General features: G+C 54.0%; 5 protein-coding genes across 5 annotated transcripts; 3 read left to right on the plus strand and 2 right to left on the minus strand.

Moving 5' to 3' along the window:
- The first annotated feature begins 2,322 nt into the window (after window positions 1-2,322).
- P153DRAFT_364145 (Rad17-domain-containing protein) lies at window positions 2,323-5,166 on the plus strand. The gene has a single exon (XM_033667533.1). The coding sequence runs from the start codon at window positions 2,412-2,414 to the stop codon at window positions 5,031-5,033; it is 2,622 nt and encodes an 873-aa protein (XP_033527277.1). The 5' UTR covers window positions 2,323-2,411; the 3' UTR covers window positions 5,034-5,166.
- Window positions 5,167-5,847: 681 nt separating this feature from the next.
- Window positions 5,848-7,057, minus strand: P153DRAFT_175882 (uncharacterized protein). Its single transcript, XM_033662336.1, has 2 exons — window positions 6,988-7,057; window positions 5,848-6,905 (listed from the first exon to the last, which is right to left on the minus strand). Exon 2 carries the CDS (start codon window positions 6,889-6,891, stop codon window positions 6,160-6,162), a length of 732 nt encoding a protein of 243 aa, XP_033527278.1. The 5' UTR covers window positions 6,892-6,905; window positions 6,988-7,057; the 3' UTR covers window positions 5,848-6,159.
- A 438-nt stretch (window positions 7,058-7,495) lies between these two features.
- Window positions 7,496-10,739, plus strand: P153DRAFT_333583 (uncharacterized protein; the record flags this gene model as incomplete). The annotated part of the gene is made up of 2 exons (XM_033665572.1): window positions 7,496-7,932; window positions 7,988-10,739. 2 exons carry the CDS (start codon window positions 7,496-7,498, stop codon window positions 10,614-10,616), a joined length of 3,066 nt encoding a protein of 1,021 aa, XP_033527279.1. The 3' UTR covers window positions 10,617-10,739.
- A 345-nt stretch (window positions 10,740-11,084) lies between these two features.
- P153DRAFT_420784 (uncharacterized protein) lies at window positions 11,085-12,772 on the minus strand (the record flags this gene model as incomplete). Its single annotated transcript, XM_033672263.1, has 2 exons — window positions 12,282-12,772; window positions 11,085-12,226 (listed from the first exon to the last, which is right to left on the minus strand). Exons 1-2 carry the CDS (start codon window positions 12,541-12,543, stop codon window positions 11,085-11,087), a joined length of 1,404 nt encoding a protein of 467 aa, XP_033527280.1. The 5' UTR covers window positions 12,544-12,772.
- A 133-nt stretch (window positions 12,773-12,905) lies between these two features.
- On the plus strand, window positions 12,906-18,264 carry P153DRAFT_176141 (kinesin family protein-like protein). The gene is made up of 2 exons (XM_033662338.1): window positions 12,906-13,096; window positions 13,145-18,264. The coding sequence occupies exons 1-2, from the start codon at window positions 13,033-13,035 to the stop codon at window positions 17,977-17,979; spliced, it is 4,899 nt and encodes a 1,632-aa protein (XP_033527281.1). The 5' UTR covers window positions 12,906-13,032; the 3' UTR covers window positions 17,980-18,264.
- Window positions 18,265-18,398: the final 134 nt, after the last annotated feature.

Here is an 18,398-nt window from a genome sequence, read left to right on the forward strand (position 1 = left end):
GTGCGGTGCATAACTGGATTGAGGTGGATAAGTGGGCCGATGTGCATGGTATGCGGGCTGGGAATACGTGGACCCCCGAGATTCCTGGCGCGAGTGCGCCTCACCGCCTCTGGCTTGGCGTCTAGGCCGTATCAGAGAAGCGTCCGAATCATCTGTATCGTCAAACGCGGGAGCGTGTCGTGGCCGTACTCTGCTCATAGGAGGACTTGGGGCTGGCGGCCAGTTGTTCTCGACAGCGTGATCGATCATCTCAGGTCTTGGTGCTGGCGCATCTCGATACGCCCGTTCCCGTGCTCTGAATTTTAAGACGCCTGCCGGGACGGAATGAGACAAGCCTCGAGGGCTCTCGAATGCAGCAGGGGTGGGCTGATGATTGACAGACTCGAAGCTAGGCGGGCTAGGCGCTGCAGAACGCTTCGGGATGTGTTCGGGGGAAGGTGCAAGCGTTTGCGCTGGCTCAGTTGGTGGTTCAGGCACCACTTTTTGCTCCCAGAATGGCTCTGCGACAGCATGGTGTATTTGTGGAACAGAAATTCGACGAGCTTTAAATGGTTCTGCTGCCACCTCTTCGGGTTGTGGCTGTAGTTCACTTTCCACAGATGCTACTGGAACATGTTTGGGAACTAACTCTATCACTTCAGTCCTTTCGAAACTTGTTGGGAGTACTTCGGGAACAGGTGGTGGCGGCAAGACGTTGTCAATAATTGCTTCTGGAACAGAATGAGCAGCTGGCTCAGTGTCTTCGATCTCCCTCGGTTCTGCTAAAGGTAGTTCATGCGCGGCGGGCAGCTGCTCTTCACTCTCAGAGTCAGGTTCCTGGAGTTCAGATTGCTCGGGTTCTGGGGGCGGTGGATCGCCGGCTTCCTGTAAATTCATGTCTGCCTCTGGTTCATCTGACTCCACGGCTTCCAGCTCAGCAGATAACTGCTCCGGTTGGGTCTGTTCCGGTTCAATTCCTGCTTCTGTAGTCGCATCTGTGGGAACTTGAGGCAAAGCGTCAGGTGCTTCGATTGACTCTATCGGAGCTTCTGGCGCCTCCATTGAATCTGCTAAAGCTGGGGCTTCTGGCGCTTCGATCGGATCTGATAGGGCTGAGGCTATCGATGCTGGTTCAATTGGTGATTCTAATGGCGTCTCCACCCTTGGGGTCGGCTCCTCCATTGCTTCGGCTTCTAGTTGTGTCGTCTGCTCCACTGGAGATCCCAGCCCTAACCCTTTGCTCACAGATGACGAAAGTACAGAGAGCACAGAGCTAACCAAACTTGGTTTCTCTTCTTCCTGGTCTGGAGTTGACGCAGCCTCAACTACGTCTGAATCCTGAGTGGGCGGTACGGATGTGGACAACTTCGATTGATCGTTCGACGTCAATTCAGTGGCTGTCGTCTCCGGCGACAATGGCAAAGACTCAGGCACAGCAGGGACAGGCTCTTCGGTTGTTGACGCTGGCACTGGACTGCCTGGTGGGGATGCCACTTCCACCTGCTCCTGGACACTCTCGCTCTTCTCCTCCTCCATGCGGGCAGCTGTAATAGTCCCTGTTATATCGGTAGATCAACACCGAACGCCGCTGATTGAGGAATGTGTTTCGCACTTTGGGGCAATCACAACGTGCAGGCTAAAGGGTTGCTCGCGTGGCACACAACGACAGGAAAACTTGTAAAGTACAAACACGCGCATATAAGCTATATAAGGGACGATGCGTAGCAAAGTCTTGAAAGCCCGACCAGACGAGGTTGAAAGACGCATGCCTGTCCAATGGGATACAGGCAGGTGGCATATCACGGTGAGCCGAGCCATTCTATGCGCCCCCTGCTAAATCGCATCTAAACATCCAAATCCCGGATGCAGCCTTGCACGTGGAGAACGCATTGTAACAGTGCTTCCTTCATTACCTTTCTGTTGGACTACGAATTGGCCGGCAATAGGGTACCAGATATGTGCGCCAAACGGATGAGATTGGAGGTGCGTTGGAATTGAAGTATGACGGCATTGAACGAAAAAACACCCTGTGAACGCAGCTCCTTCATGCCCATGTCCAGCCCCTATGCAGGAGGTTTATAGTGTGATCGTGTCGTCTGTTCGTTGGTGCAACGTCAAGGCGCATGCAGAGCACATACACGGGCCACCCCAGTAGGTATGCAGACCTAGTAGCCGCATACCAGCCTCTCGAGCACGGCCGAGAATGGCGAGCGTCATGCAGCACAAGCGTGGTTTGGTTTTGTTGTTGATGAGTTGGCATCATGCAGAGCACTGATCGGCGTCACGTGATATCGTAGTTCTTCCGCGTTCCCTGACTGCTCCGCATGAACGAACCACACTTGGCCCAGCCGCACGCGACCACAACTGGCTGCCGACTTCGAGAATGCAAATTTGCCGAGGAGTGCGTTCTCGCCGGATAATCTTGGGGCGGCATGGTTCAGTCGCGGGCAACCCGCAAGAAGCCGATTGTGCTCTCCTCGGATTCTGAGGAAGACGAATCCCACTCACCGCCTCCCAAGCGGCCCAAGAGGGGCACACTAACCGGCATCTCTGATGGAGCTCGCAGAGAACTAAAGACATCTCGCGTGCAGACGCGTCGTGTAGCGTCGCCCAAGTTGCCGGCATCGTCTACTGAGAAGTCCCCAGCTAAGCAGCCTGGCAAGGTCAAGGCGGTATACAAACCCATCACATCCTTCTTCAAGAATGCCACTCGGTCGCAGTCGGCCCAGCCCACGCCGAGTCCTGAGAAGTCTGCTACACCGCTCCAAGAAATTGACGATATCCTCGACTCCTCCGACGATGATCGTCCCCTAAAGCCATCGATCGCCCTGCCAGTGCGGAAGAGTACCAGGGCTACCGCTACCACAGACCCTGACAGCATTGCGAAAGGCAGACAGAGGTTCCTGCCTACAGCGCGCGGAGTACACAGCACGCCCCCACCACCTTCGCAGCCATCTTCGCAGCCAGCAGCGCCCCCGGAGACGATAGACAGACGGCCATGGACTGAACAGTACGGACCGGTGTCACTCGATGAGCTGGCAGTGCACAAGAGAAAGGTGACGGACGTGCAGACATGGCTCGCAGATGCCTTCGGTCGGAAGGGGCGCAAGAGGCTCCTGCTTCTCAAAGGCCCTGCCGGCAGTGGGAAGACCACCACAATGGCACTGCTGTCCAAAGAACTGGGGATCGACATGCACGAGTGGAAGAACCCAATAAACTCTATGTCGACCTCTGATAACTTCGCGTCTGCGACTGCTCAGTTCGAAGACTTTGTTGGAAGGACTGGTGCATTTGGCGCTTTAGCATTTGACGAGCCGACCCAGGCTCGCTCACAGGCTCTGCCCAGCACACCGAGTAGTAGACAGAAACAGCTGGTTCTTGTAGAGGAGTTTCCAAATACATTCGCGCGTGCGTCTTCGGCCGTACATTCGTTTCGATCTTCCGTCCTCCACTATCTTGCGGCGAATGTGCCATCAACTACTGCGTTGTTTTCGACTTCGGCCGACCCAGAACAGCCAATTACTCCTATCGTCATGATCATATCCGAGACACTTCTTTCTACCAATACCGCTGCAGCTGACAGCTTCACTGCTCATCGACTGCTGGGTCCCGAGATCCTGACTCACCCCGGAGTCTCCGTTATCGAATTCAATCCGATCGCGCCAACATACATGACGAAAGCACTGGACACAATCGTCTTGAAAGAAGCGCGGAAATCTGGGCGCAAGAAAACTGTTGGGCCGCAGGTCATCCAGCGACTTGCAGGGCTCGGCGATATTCGCAGCGCAGTATCCTCTTTGGAATTCTTATGTCTACGTGGAGATGACGCCGAGGGATGGGGCGCCAAAGTCAACTTCACAAAGAAGAAGGGACCGAAAGATGTTCCGATCACGAAGATGGAGAAGGAGTCGCTGGAAATGGTGACGCAACGTGAAAGCACGCTGGGTATATTTCACGCTGTAGGGAGGGTCGTGTACAACAAACGACTTCCGGAAGATTCAGAGATGTTGGTTCCCCAACCACCGAACTGCTTTCCTGAGCGACGCAGGCCAAAAGCATCTGAAGTCAATCTCGATACGCTTATCGATGAGCTTGGTACTGACACACAGACATTCACTGCGGCTTTGCACGAAAACTACGTCCTCTCATGTGGAGGTGCCGATAGTGAAGAGACTATGGACTCTTTGGAAGGGTGCGTTGATGCTCTTTCAGATGCGGACCTACTCTCTCCAGACCGCTTCGGCGACTTTGGGCGACGCAACTTCCAAGGCACAAGCGCGGATAATCTACGCCAAGACGAAATGTGTTTTCACACGAGTGTGCGCGGACTTCTTTACAATCTACCAAATCCCGTCAGACGACTAGCACCTCCCCCTGGTATCATGGGTGTTAAAGCCAAAGGCCAAGGTGCAGCGGCAGGAGCTCCAAAAGGCAACGCATTCGCTATGTACTACCCCTCATCACTACGGCTGTGGAGGCAACAGGAAGAGATTGGGGATCTGTTAGAAATGTGGATAATGCGAGCACAGCGCGGCGAACTCTTTACCTCTACCACAGGAGCACCCAAATTGGCCGTCGCAACCGGCGGAGTTGAAACCTGGCGCAGAAATCCCTCCTCCAACCAGCCTTCCTCATCAACTCCAGGCGCAAAATCCTCAGCCAATGATGAGAAAGTACCCATCCTCCTTGGCAGCGGTGGTTCGGCGCGCTCTGAAATGCTGCTAGAGCGGCTTCCCTATTTGCCCATTATACTGCGCAAATCGCGTACACCAAATCTCTCTACCGCAGCCACCATTCGCGATATCCAAAAGATCACCTCATTTATCGGCAACAACGCGTTCAGTGTGAATCCTGATGATGCCGAGGATGATCTGGAGATGCCGGATACAAGCGAGCATGAACAGTGGGCGACTGATAAGTCGACTTCTGAGCTGTCGCCAAGGAAGAAGAGGGTCAGGATTGCGAGCAAGGATGATGAGGCTGAATCGGCGATAGCGGGATTGGCGGAGAAAGGGAAGAGTTTGATATTAAGTGATGACGATATTGAGGATTGAAGAGGGCGAACGAATATGTATATCAATGTATGGAAATTCCTCGCATAGCGATGTTGTATGTGCAAGCAATCAAGCGCATGGTTTAAAGTAATTACAAGACTACAAACCAGTGGCATAGTTCGATGTAAAACATGACGTATGAAACATAACTCAAGTCCTTTTTCAAACAATTCGCAAATGCCAAAAACGAAAGTATTTCAAGTCACTCCAGAAGAACAGGGGTCAAATGGTACTAATACACACCAAGCTTAGCATCTCGCTTCGGCAGCCTCAGGAAAACTCTCAACTTTTCCTGCTCTCAACCTCCACAGACAGGAAGTCGACGCGCCGCGCCGCGCCAGCACGTCATGGACCAACACATGCCCTGTTGTTCCGTGTGGTTTACGCAGAGCGCAAGCTCTATCACACAGCGATAATCCTCACTAACATGCAGAACCCGGCCTGTGTCGCAGCTCGCAACTGGTACGTTGTATTCTTTCTTTACTCAAACGCTACAAGATGAGAGACATCGACCATTATTTATCTATAGGAAGAGCCGGAAAAGGTATGGCTAGTATCGACATATGCTACGCCGTCGCTGCTTATAACTCGGTCTCTGAGAGCGTCTTTTGCATGACATATTGCGAGAATGTTTTGCTAGGCTTGTGCTGACGATGGAGAATAGGTGCTCACGGCTGGATGGACCTTCTCGGTGATGGTTGTATATATGCGCCCGCTTGCGCCGCCCCTCGCGTCTATATAAGAAGAATGACACATCCGTGGAGCCACGTTGGGACGAATGTGGGAAGGTTGTAGCTGGTCAGGACTGTATTGCATGATTAGAGACAGCTTGGATATTGCCTGTCTAGGCTCAAAGACGACACGGAGCTGCAGGTTTGGATAGAGATTGGTGGAGAATGCCACACATCCCTCTTGTTGCGGGTTGATGGTTTTATAGTTATACTATTTAAAATCGAACAATTGAAGGCTTAGCCTTGCCCCCTCAATTTCTACTCTTCCCTTTAGCCAGACCCTGATTAGCCTCAACGCGACGTTCTCACCAATCGTCAATACGTCGCAATCTATCAGATCTACTTGGGCCGGGTACCAAGCCCGAAACTTTCGGCATTGCAATCGTTTATTATGGCTATTCCATACCAACAAGCGCCGGTGTTGCTCCCAGCAAGCTGTCCATGCTCTCGTTTACGAGACCAAATTCCGAGTCCGTGCCACCAGGCTGTCCCCAATCCCAAGCTGGAAATTGGAAGCATGTATTGTTTCCGTTCCCAAAGAAGGTCGCCGCCGACTGTATATCCTCCGCTGTGAAGCCGTTGTACGAAGTCGTACTTGACTCAACTCCAATGTCTACAGCATTCTCCGAGTCAAAGGCTTCCCAATCGAAGAACTCGACATCTGGTTGACTGGCAATCGGGACCGAAGTCGCGATCGAACCGCTACCATCCGTCATCTTGATTTGCGCATACTCTTTTGGCGTCATACCCATTCTATCTTTGAAGACTTTATGGAAATATCTTGGTGTAAGTCCAACCTGCTTTGCTAGGTCCTGTAACCTGAAGGCTTTTCTATCGTGGTTCTTCGACGCCTCTTCAATGAGGCTGCACGCTTTCGCTACCGTCCGGTACTGCGGTTCCTCAGCTTCGACATCTGGTCTGCATCTCTTGCAGGCCCTGAATCCGGCCTCTTGTGCTTCTTTGGCTGTTTTGTAGAAGTCGACGTTCGCTCGGCGCGCCAGTCGTCCGGGGCAGTTTGGTCTGCAATAGATTTTGGTTGACTTGATTGAGTAGACAAATTGGCCATTTGCGTTTATGTCGCGAACTGTCAGCGCCCGCCAGCGGGACGCGTCGGTTGTGTAGGTCATTGAAATCTTGATAACTGAGCGCTTCATGAAGCATCAGCATAGATCAGGATGAGTGTGACGTCCATCGGCGCCTTGAATATGAGGCTACACGCTTACCAAGATAGTATGCAGCTCAACGCTCTGACACGGTCAACAGTCGTCTGAACTTTCCAAGTTACAACAGGCGAGTACCAAGGTATGAAGTGACAAGGTGATGATGAACGGAAAAGAGGTGGATTCTGGATCTAAAACATCCTGGGGAAGTTCTCGCTTTAAACTACTGCGAACCCTCGATGGTTGCGAGCTCTGATTGGCCACTTTGAAAGGAACATTCGAAGACAACCCTGCCTCATATTTCTTGACAAACCGACCACATGATAGTAAACTGTTGCACGAGATTTCTGAATCATGCTCATGAACATTGATTGTAAGGCAAGATGCACATGTGTTAGTGCGGGCGCGTCGTGTTGTGAGCGCTTGCCCATTTGGTCTGTCAGCATACTGGCGAGGGAAGGCACGATGGAAGGCAGTCACCATGGACCACGAAAAGCGTTTAGCCTCACCCTACCTCTCCCCAACTCTCCATCAATTGGATTGCTGCGGTACCATTCACGGTTGCCGAACGATGGCAGACGACCCGGTGACCGGTGCATCACCTGGCATCGCCGCACTTCCGCCAACAACAGTGAGACAGATTGGCTCCCAACAGGTCATAGTCGATCCCAGTTCAGTCGTCAAAGAACTGGTTGACAATGCTCTCGACGCTCGAGCAAAGAGCATATTTGTGGACATTACAGCGAATACACTCGACTTGATACAGGTTAAGGATGATGGTCATGGCATTCCGGCTCAAGATCGCCCCCTCGCATGTCGTCGTTACTGCACGAGCAAGATCAGGGACTTTCACGACTTGAAAGACGTGGGAGGGAAATGGCTTGGTTTCCGCGGCGAGGCTCTGGCAAGCATGGCTGGGATCAGTGGCGCGCTTTCGGTCACGACGAGAGTGGAAGGCGAACCAGTTGCCGTCAAGCTAGTTTACGGTCGCGATGGCGAGCTTACCACGTAAGATTGGCATGCTGTATGTGTCCTCAACCTGACGCTCAAATAGTACGGCGAGGGATTCGCATCCGGTCGGCACTACGGTCAAGGTGACCAACATCTTCAAACCGATACCAGTCCGAATCCAAGCATCGATAAAGAACTCAGCAAAATGCCTTGCTAAGATTCGACGGCTGATGCAAGCTTACGCGCTGGCCAGGCCTGCCGTCCGGTTCAGACTGCACGTACTAAAAGCGAAGAACAACAAGGGTGACTTCATCTACGCGCCAAAAACCAGCGCAAATGTTGAAGATGCTGTGTTAAAGATCATCGGAAAAGACTGCGCTCTCCAATGCGACTGGACTGCCCTAGAAACAGATGGTCTCGAGATACATGCTTTCCTCCCCAAGCCTACTGCAAATGGATCCAAGATTTCCAATTATGGTGGCTTCATCTCCGTCGACTCGAGGCCAATGTCCAACGTTCGCGGATTCCCCAAACGGATAGTGAATGCTTTCAGAGGTAGACTTCGCAAAGCAAACACCTCGCTCAGAGAGGTGAGAGACCCTTTCTTCTGCATCAATATTATCTGCCCACCCGACAGCTACGATCCCAACCTGGAACCAGCAAAAGACAATGTAGTATTTGACGATGAAGATCTGGTAGTGAGCGCCGTCGATAAACTACTAACATCCTACTATCCCGAAGCCGTTGTCGAGGTTGAAGAGATTGAATCCCCAATATCTGCCCAGCAGTCGCAGGAAGTGCAAATCGAGCAACAGTCAATGCTACAAGTAGTACCTGCTTGTGTTTGCGATGATGATGATACACGGGAGATTGGCGAGCCGTTGCCCATTCCACAGGACGAGTTGCCGCGGTGGAGATCCAGTATGTATGGCATTGATGAGGATGATCTGCAATTTCTGCATAAGGAGCAACCTCCAGTGATAGAGGAAGAAGAAGGACGTCAAGCGACAGATACATCCAACCCATGGACGATCGCGAGGATGAATGCCGCCACGAAACAAAACAAGTCGATTGGGAACGGTCAACTGCCCAGTCCAGCCAAGAGTCGAGGCGATATATTTATAGGTTCTAACTCTCCCACAACCGCAGTCACACCACGCCAGACTCCGCCGATCGAGCCATTGACACCCCAAACTTCGGCAAGATCGAATGCACGGAGATCATTGTCAGATGAAGAGTTGGAACGTGGCATTCGGCATCTGCCCCGGTCGTCTCCTGAACAGCGACCTACAAGGGGCTGCAGCAGAGTATCACAAGAACGAGAGCAGTTTGGTATCACTCCACCCGAGACCAGATTTGCAGCTCAAATGCCCCAAAATCTCTCTCAGCGTCCGAATATGCTTCTTTCAGAGGAAAATCAACACAACTTCGCATCAGCTGGATCGTTGTATGGGTCACCACATGGTTACGATATGCCTCCTCCAATATCTTCGGCTCCACGCCATCGCCAACGTAAGCAGCAATCATACAACAACACGCCGTTTGTATCACCTGCACGACAACCAAACGACACGTGGTTTGGTCAACCGATGGCTGGAGCAGAGTCGTCTCAGCCAACTCGCCGCCAAAAGCGTGCCAGAAACCAAGACGTACCTTTGTTTCCGAGTGACAATACGTTCAGCACCCGAAGGCCAATTCCGACTGAGGCCAACCTGTCATCTGATGCCATAACTTACCCAGAAAACAACTCTGACATTCGTAATTTTTTCAGGCAAAACCAGAGTCAACACAACGGTCTTTCTCAGAACAGTCAGCCAATGCCACCATTCAGTGTTAGTTCGAGGGCCACCTCTGCAGAACCGCAGCCACGTTCGAACCTCACCAGAAAGCAACTGCTACTTCACTCTGACCGTGGTGCAAGCTTCGAGCCGCACGACATCACTGAGCAGCTACGAGCGTACGTCGAGCGAGAAGCCCCCTATGCAAAACCATCTCTATCCAGAGCAACATCCTCCGAGCCGATCCAACACCCAAACCATGCTAGCAACTCGCTCAACACCCATGAAAGCAATAACATGAGACCAGAGCCTCGCAACACGGGCACCAGTCCTTTCCACCCACCCTCTCCACACCCTCCAAGTAAACCGGCCCACGAAACCCCCATACACCAACCCCTCAAACCCCACCCAACAGACCCCCCGCACCGCACCAAATCCTCCAAACTCCCCCTCGAACGCACACCCAACGGGCACCGCATCCACGACCTCATCCTTCCAGTGACCACGAGCGCGACATGCATACTCAACGCGTCCTGGAAGTTAGACATGCGCTGCAACACTCTGGAGTGGGGGTACAGCGCTGGACACGCGTATGACGTGCTTGCAGAGCCGGTTTCGGCGGGGAGGGTTGGGGAGTGGGTGGGCAGGATTGAGGGGTTGTTGGGTGGGCGGTATGAGAGGGTGGGTGAGGTGGGGGTTGGGGGTGTGTTGTTTGAGGGGGTGGGGAGGGCGGTTGGATCTGCAGGCATTTTAGACTCGGCGACCGTGGCCTCGCCCACACGCTTACTCACTACCAAAGCCAACCGTGCGGAGGGCATCGACGCTCCCGATGGCCCCGTTTCAAGTGTGGAATCGGTTGTTAACGCTAACGTCGGTGCTGGTGTGGATATGAATGCGAAAGATAAGCTCGACGACGACGGCGATGAGCTTGTCTTTGATGACGATATGTTGATGGACTTTTAGTCTTTCGGAGCGATCGAGGAGAAAGGGGGTCATCCAGATAAGCACAAGACGTAGCGTGTAGACAAAAAAGCAGGATCATCTGGGCCTTGAATGTCGAAACAACAGGTAACATGACATGGGGAGGGGGGATAGAAAAGAAGGGAGATGTAATGAGGGAAGATATATATTTCATCTACACAGCGAGACTTGTAGAGTACCAGTTCCGTGTTGATTCGACTTGACACGTGCAATCGATCAACTCCCCATCCATTTCACTGCGCGTAAAAGCCTGAAGGATCAATATGATTCGAGTATGAGCAAGAGATTTTCCAAAACCTTTCCACGGGTATATCTACAAAAAGACCCTATAACGCGAGAAAGAAGTCCTCGCGTGAATCCATCTATTTTTATCCCACCCATCTACCCATTCCCAAACTTTTCGACTCTGTTTCCTCACATACCCCCCTTCCCTTCCCTCACACCCCCACCTCACGCGCCCCTAAACGCCACCTCCTCCGGCAGTCTAAAGCTCGCGCAAAACATCCTCTTCTTCGGCGCCACATCCCTAACATCCCAAACGCACAAATCCGGCGTCTGCGGCGTAATCTCACACCCCAACTGTCTCGATATCTCCTTGCAGATATCCCTCGTCTCAGCGACGTTGTCGTCGCTCTTCGTGCTGAAGCAGTGGACATGCACCATGGGAAGTTTCTGCTGCGTGTGGGGCGCGAAAAGCTTCCTGATCTCGTCTGTCGAGATGCCCGGGACGTTTGCATACAGGCCGATGAAGGCGGGGAGGAAGGTGATTGCGCTCGCGGGCAGGTTCATAACGTAGTGCGAGAAGATGCGCGGCTGGGTGATGGTTTTCAGGAGCTGGGGTTTAGATTTTACGGGGTTTGAGCGGGAGAATTTTACTTTTGAGTAGATGTTTACTTCGCGGGAGTCTTGAGTGAGGAGGGCGGCGGAAGCGGAGCGGATGAATTCCGCGCCGTCTGTGTTGTGGGGGAGGACGTAGTCTGTGACTTTGTTGAGGGCGATGTTAGCGACGAGGGATTTGTGACTTTCGGGGTTGAGGTCGTTTGCCCAGACGAAGCACTTTTTCTTGCCGGCGGGGATGGCGAAGGGACCTACACCCGCCATGACGTCGCAGATGGCGTCGCCTTCGGTGAAGAGGCTGCAGAGCCGTCGGTGCTCGCGGTCGAGGCGCGTGTTCCAGTATACTTTTGCAAAGTCGAATTTGAAGGTGCAGTCTTGCTCGTGGACTTCGACGTTCATGTCGTCGGGCCCGAAGAGGACTTCGTACTGGAAGGTGCGGAAGGCGTTCTCTGTGCCGACGTTATCCACCTTGTTGATGACTGTGCGGACCCAGGGGTTCTTGTCGGCGAGGATGGTGGCGATGAGGTGCTTGTAGGGCCAGTAGCGCTCGCGGAGGTTCATGTGTGCGACATGGCCGGCGAGAGTGAATCCCGTGGGGATCTCGTCGTCGTTCTTCTTCTCGGGCGCGGGGATGATGGCGTTTGTGATCTCGGCGTAGGTGAAGTAGTCGTAGTCGAGGTGCAGCTGGTAGGGGATGACGCCGAGGGTGCCGTCACGCTCCAGGTCCTGCAGCTTGGGGCCCCATGTCGCGCGATCTGGCTGCCGTTCAGACTCAGCACCCCACTGGGCGTTGCGGTGCAGGCCACTCACCGTCGGGGCGCACTTCGGGCCGCAGCAGCAGACACCTGCCGCCCTTCTGTGCGCGTTCCTGGTCGGGGTCGGGCCGGATGGGGTCAAGGCGCGGGTTGGGCAGCGTGTCCTGGCTCTTCTCCAGCTCTTTGCGGCAGCGCGCGATGTCCTTGGGGCTGAAGATGCGGGCAGCCGCCGTGGGGATGGTCTTGTGGAAGAAGGCGCGATCCAGCACCTTCATGGCGCGGTTGACCGGCGGCGCGAACATGTCGGGCGCGGACATGGGCGGGGTGTGGTGTGGTGGGGAGGTGTGGATATTCGTCTTGTGCAGATTGTGGTCGCGTTGTGGTGACTCGGAGGGCGATGATGGCGCCAAGCGGGGTCCAGACGTGTACCAGGGTTTGGCGTCCTCGGACGTGTTCCTCCAGCAGAAGAAAAACAGGGAGCGGCGTGCGTGTGGGCAGGGCGACTCTGTCTATTCTCCGTGCAAGCAGGCGATCAGGGTCCTGTGCGGGTGAAGTAACTAGGCGCAGGGACGACAAGGGTCCGCGCCCTATTTCGTCGAGTTTAGCCCTGGAGTCGACCGCGTCCTGACAACACAGACGCCCACTACGCAACACGCAGACGTCCCGCGCCCCTCGGACTCCCCCAGACGCCGCCCACATGCCATGAAGCGCCGCAGACTCCGCGCCTGACCGCACACGTAATTCATGCCACCCATCGCCCGCTCCCCGACACAGCTTCTTGCGACTCTCTCCAGCACCACTCGTACATGATGTCGGCCGGAGGGGGAAACATCAAGGTCGTCGTGCGATGTAGGCCCTTTAATGGCCGAGGTACGCCCTGCATGCTGTGCTAGACAAGCAGCAGCTGACAGCCCCCAGAAAAGGACCGCAACGCGCAATGCATCGTGCGCATGAAGGGGGACCAGACCATCCTCTCGAGCCCCTCCGACCCAAAGGGCGGCAAAGCTGGCAAGGCCGCCGCCGAGGGCCCCAAGACCTTCGCCTTCGACAGGTCCTACTGGTCTTTTGACCGCAACGCCCCCAACTATGCCGGCCAGGACAACCTCCACGAGGACCTGGGCAAGCCGCTGCTCGACAACGCCTTCCAGGGGTACAACAACTGCATCTTCGCCTATGGCCAGACGGGTTCGGGGAAGTCGTACTCGATGATGGGGTATGGGCAGGAGTACGGCATCATCCCCAAGATTTGCCAGGACATGTTCGAGCGCATCAAGATGGTGCAACAGGACAAGCACGAGAGCTGTACCGTCGAAGTCTCGTATCTGGAAATCTACAACGAGCGCGTTCGCGATCTCCTCAATCCCTCCAACAAGGGCAACCTGCGAGTGCGAGAGCACCCCTCGACGGGCCCGTATGTCGAAGATCTGGCAAAGCTGGTCGTCCAGTCCTTTGCCGAGATCGAGAACCTCATGGACGAGGGAAACAAGGCCCGTACCGTCGCCGCGACCAACATGAACGAGACGTCCTCCCGATCGCACGCCGTCTTCACCCTGACCCTCACCCAGAAGCGCCACGACGAGCAGACCAGCATGAGCGGAGAGAGGGTGGCAAAGATCAGTTTGGTCGATCTGGCTGGTTCGGAACGAGCGCAGTCTACTGGCGCAACTGGAGCACGGTTGAAGGAAGGTGCAGAAATCAACAGATCGCTGTCGACCCTTGGTCGTGTTATTGCAGCGCTCGCAGATATAGGCCAGGGGAAGAAGAAGACACAAGTCCCGTATCGAGACTCTATCCTGACATGGCTGCTGAAAGACTCCTTGGGTGGAAATAGTATGACGGCTATGATTGCTGCCATCTCCCCTGCCGACATCAATTTTGAAGAAACCCTGTCGACCCTGCGTTACGCCGACTCCGCCAAGCGCATCAAGAACCACGCCGTCGTCAACGAAGATCCCAACGCGCGCATGATCAGAGAATTGAAAGAAGAGCTGTCCAAGCTTCGTTCCCAGCTAAGTGGAGGCGCTTCAGGCGGCGGTGGCGGCGGCGGTATAGTCGCAGAGCAGTACGCGCCAGACACACCCCTGGAAAAACAGATCGTGTCGATTACACAGTCTGATGGAACAATCAAGAAGGTTTCAAAGGCTGAGATTGTCGAGCAGCTCGACCAGTCTGAGAAGCTGTACAACGACCTCAACCAGACATGGGAAGAGAAACTCGCAAAAACGGAAGAAATTCACAAAGAGCGCGAGGCTGCGTTGGAAGAGCTCGGTATCAGCATTGAAAAAGGAAACGTCGGTCTGTCAACGCCAAAGAACATGCCTCATCTGATCAACTTGAGTGATGATCCTCTTCTGGATGAGTGTTTGGTCTACAATCTAAAACCTGGAACAACAACTGTTGGCAACTCTGACGCCGAAGGACAGGTTGCGCAAATAAAGCTAAACGGCTCGCAAGTACTCGCTGACCACTGCACTTTCGAAAACGTCGATGGGACGATTACTGTGAGCATGGCCGAGAACGCAAGTGTTATTATAAACGGCATCCGGATAGTGGACAGTCCGACCCAAGTCAACAGCGGTGATCGCGTAATTCTCGGCAATTTTCACATCTTCCGCCTGAACAACCCACAGCAGGCAAGAGCCGTACGGGCAGAAGTGGGGGCGAGTCTGCTTCGTCATTCAATCGCAGCAAACCATTTGAACTCGCCCTCTCCTGCGCCGCGACCCGGTCACGACAGATCATTCAGCGCCATCAGCCTGGCTACTTCCGATTTCGGTTCTGGTAGTCCTCGAGCTGGATCGCCTGCCCCTTGGCAGCGCGGTCGAGAGTCCGAATTTACTTTTGCGCGCAGAGAAGCTCTCACAGCATGGTTAGGGCCAGAAAAGCGAATCGAGAATCTTCCCGACGACGAGTTTGATGCCATATTCGAAGATCTGCGGAGATTGAAGGAAACCCGTAAGGTGCGCCCAGAAAGCAGGATATATGAACAGGACGAAGATATGGAGTCCATCTCCTCATTTCCTCTCAGAGAAAAGTACACGTCTGGAGGGACTTTTGATAACTTCTCTCTCGATACTGCCTTGACGATGCCGTCTACACCACAGCAGGATGACAGTGAAAAGGGGCGAGAATTGAGGATGGATTCAGCGGAGAAGTTGGTTCAACACGGAGAAGACTTGCCAGCGAGACTGAAGGCGGTTCAAGAGACCAAAGTCAAAGTGGAGCTGGAGGAGCTTCGAGCTGCAAAAGAAGATATGCAGAAGCAACTGCAAGGATACGAGCGTCAGTTGAGACAGCTTGGCCACGAGCCAACACCCGCGACAAATGGAGAACACCCAACGGACAAACCCAACGAACAGCAGCTTGACCTAGTCCGAAACTTCTTTCATCAATGGCGGCAACGCAAATACGTCACCATGGCAGAGACTATCCTCCAGAACGCAGCGACTCTCAAGGAGGCGCAGATCATGAGCCATCAGATGGACAAGAGTGTTGTTTTCCAGTTTTGCATCGTTGGTGTCGGCCACACTGTCCCTTCGTCGTACGACTTGGTCAACATGGGCATTCCTGGCGAAGACGATGAATTTCTCGACAACACCCCGAAGCCTTGCGTTGGCGTCCGTGTCATCGATTTCAGGAATAAGGTTGTTCACCTGTGGTCATTACAAAAGCTGCGCCAACGCGTACGACGCATGCATCAGATGCACCAGTACATGAACCGACCTGGGTACATTCAGCACTTCAAACCTGAAACACCCTTTTCCGAGCCATGTATGCCTGAGTTCTCTCGCATTGGCGACGTCGATGTTCCACTTGCTGCTGTCTTCAACTCCAGAGTACGTGATTTCAGTCTCGACGTTATTTCACCCTACACAGCAAATCCGATCGGTATCATCCGGCTATCTCTGGAGCCCTCATCTGCGGAAGCCCCTTCAACGACGTTGAAATTCAATGTTGGTATGCATGAAATGGTCGGCTTTCCGGAACGAGAAGGCACCAAGGTACATGCTTTACTTTTTGTACCTGGCATCTCCGACGAAAGCGGTGCGACGACTACAATCTGGATCACCGATTTCAATGAAGGTCCTATTCGCTTCGAGAGTATACACAGTATGAGTCTTCCATACCCTAGCCCTCGCGACACTTTCCTTCGCATCTCCATCTTTGCGCAGGTCAATGAAAGTTACCTCGACATGCTCCTTAGTTGGGATGACATGCGAGACCCGTCCGAGAAGCCCAAGAAGAAGCGACGCAATGCGCGGCTACCTGAGTCGGAGTTTTACACGGAAGATACGCACGATATCTTCTCGCGTATCCAGGTTCATGAGCCTACGGATGAAGGGACGTATCAGCCTGTCGATGTCACACAGAGCAGCGTTATGGACGCGGGTGTGTATCAACTCCATCTCGGTGTGGCGCGTCGCATTGTAGTAAATCTCACCCACACATGCGGTGACACACTGCAGTGGCAGAACGTTACTTCGATGCGGATGGGTAGAATCCGCCTCATCGACTCAGTCGGAAACGCTCCTGGAATTGAGACTCCCGTGAAAGAGGTCCCCATAGCTCTGATCTCTGCGCCCACCGTCAAGAACAATGCTGACGGAACTACGAATGTAAAATTTGTAGGACGATGGGATAGTACAGCACACAACTCACTTCTTCTCGACCGCCCGACACAAGATAAGTACCGCGTCCAAGCAACGCTTCTCTTCAATGTCATGTCTGCGAAGCTGGTGGATCCAATGGTCTTCTCTCTCGATCTGGCATTGCAAATCCGCGGCCGCATAGCAAGCCGCCCCACCTCCCTCTTCTCCCTGGCAAGTCTATGGGGGAACACAGTAAAGACGGTGCATTCTACCGTTGGCATCTTCAACGTCGCCATCCGTCCTACATCCGTCAAGCGCGCCACAGATCTCTGGCGCATGAACACGCGCGACGACTACATCAAAGGCGAAGAACAAGTCTCAGGCTGGACACCGCGTGGCGTATCACTAGTCCGAGACTTCATCAACATCGAAAAGCGGCGCAGACGAATCGCCGAGATAGAAACAGCGCGCTCGGTCCTCTCCTCCAAAGCCCTCAGCATACCCCCTTCAACATCCCGCTCCTCAACCCCCCAACCCGACCTCGACGACCGCCAAAAAGCCCTTCTCCAGCGCGTCATCTCCCTCTGGCAAACCCACAAAGCCCCCGCGGAAATAATCCTAAACCCCACTAATCTCGAGCCCCCCAAAAACGGCGCCGCCTTCGCCCCGCGCTCCGCCTCGCCATCCCCCTCCCCAACACCCAGCCTAACAGCCACAGTGCGCTTCGTCTCCAAGAACCCAAACCTCCTCAAGAGCAGCTACCTCCTCATGCCCGACCCCACAAACTCGCGCTGGATCCGCCGCTTCGTCGAGCTGCGCAAACCATATCTACACGTCTACTCCACCGACGGCGACGAAATCAACGCTATCAATCTGACAAACGCGCGTATCGACCACTCGCCCCAGATCGCCAGGCTGCTCGGCGGGACGGGCGCTAGTCTGAATGGTAGCGCGCACGCACATGTAAGGCGCGGGAGTGTGGATAGCAATGGTAGCGCCGCGAGCAGCGTGGGCGGCACGGGCAAAGACACGGTCTGGGCTGTGTTTGCGAGGACGAACACGTATATCCTGCGCGCGCGCAGTGAGCGCGAGAAGATTGAGTGGATTTTAAGGCTGGATCAGAGTTATTTCTCCAGCGAGGGGAGTGAGTCGACGGAGGATTGAGGGGTGCGAGGCTCTGTGTGTGTGTGTTATGGATAGCGATGGGGGGTTGTTTGGATGGAGTGGAGGTTGGAGTGATCTGGAAGATTTCCACGCCTGCTAGCTAGCTAGCTATCTTCTTTGTACTCTATGTTGTATGACGGGTGCGCTTGTTTGGCGTCTTGAAATATCGCGTTGGAGATGAGGATACCCGGTGCGTGGTTGTGTTGCATTGCATAGGGCGTTGCTAGAATATATATAATGCCTTTCATGCTTAACTCCCTCCTCCTCGTTTCTTTCCCTCTCTACGCAACGGCCCGATCAGATTCTCTAGTCCACCCACCCCCGAGAAGTAGGGACGCGTACCTCGCCCCAACAAACAGCTAACGGATGATATGTAGTGGCGTGAGAGCTTCTACCCCTACGTCATGACTCCCGGTGGC

The sequence above is a fragment of the Dothidotthia symphoricarpi genome (genome assembly GCF_010015815.1).
Source record: "Dothidotthia symphoricarpi CBS 119687 unplaced genomic scaffold P153scaffold_4, whole genome shotgun sequence".
Taxonomy (NCBI): Eukaryota; Fungi; Ascomycota; class Dothideomycetes; order Pleosporales; family Dothidotthiaceae; genus Dothidotthia; species Dothidotthia symphoricarpi.

Excerpts from the sequence above, each read along its gene's own strand:
- P153DRAFT_364145 (XM_033667533.1), top strand. The coding sequence starts at position 2,412 with ATGGTTCAGTCGCGGGCAACCCGCAAGAAGCCGATTGTGCTCTCCTCG.
- P153DRAFT_175882 (XM_033662336.1), bottom strand. The coding sequence starts at position 6,891 with ATGACCTACACAACCGACGCGTCCCGCTGGCGGGCGCTGACAGTTCGC.
- P153DRAFT_176141 (XM_033662338.1), top strand. The coding sequence starts at position 13,033 with ATGATGTCGGCCGGAGGGGGAAACATCAAGGTCGTCGTGCGATGTAGG. Across the intron at positions 13,097-13,144 it reads TAGGCCCTTTAATGGCCGAG|AAAAGGACCGCAACGCGCAA; the intron begins GTACGCCCTGCA and ends GACAGCCCCCAG.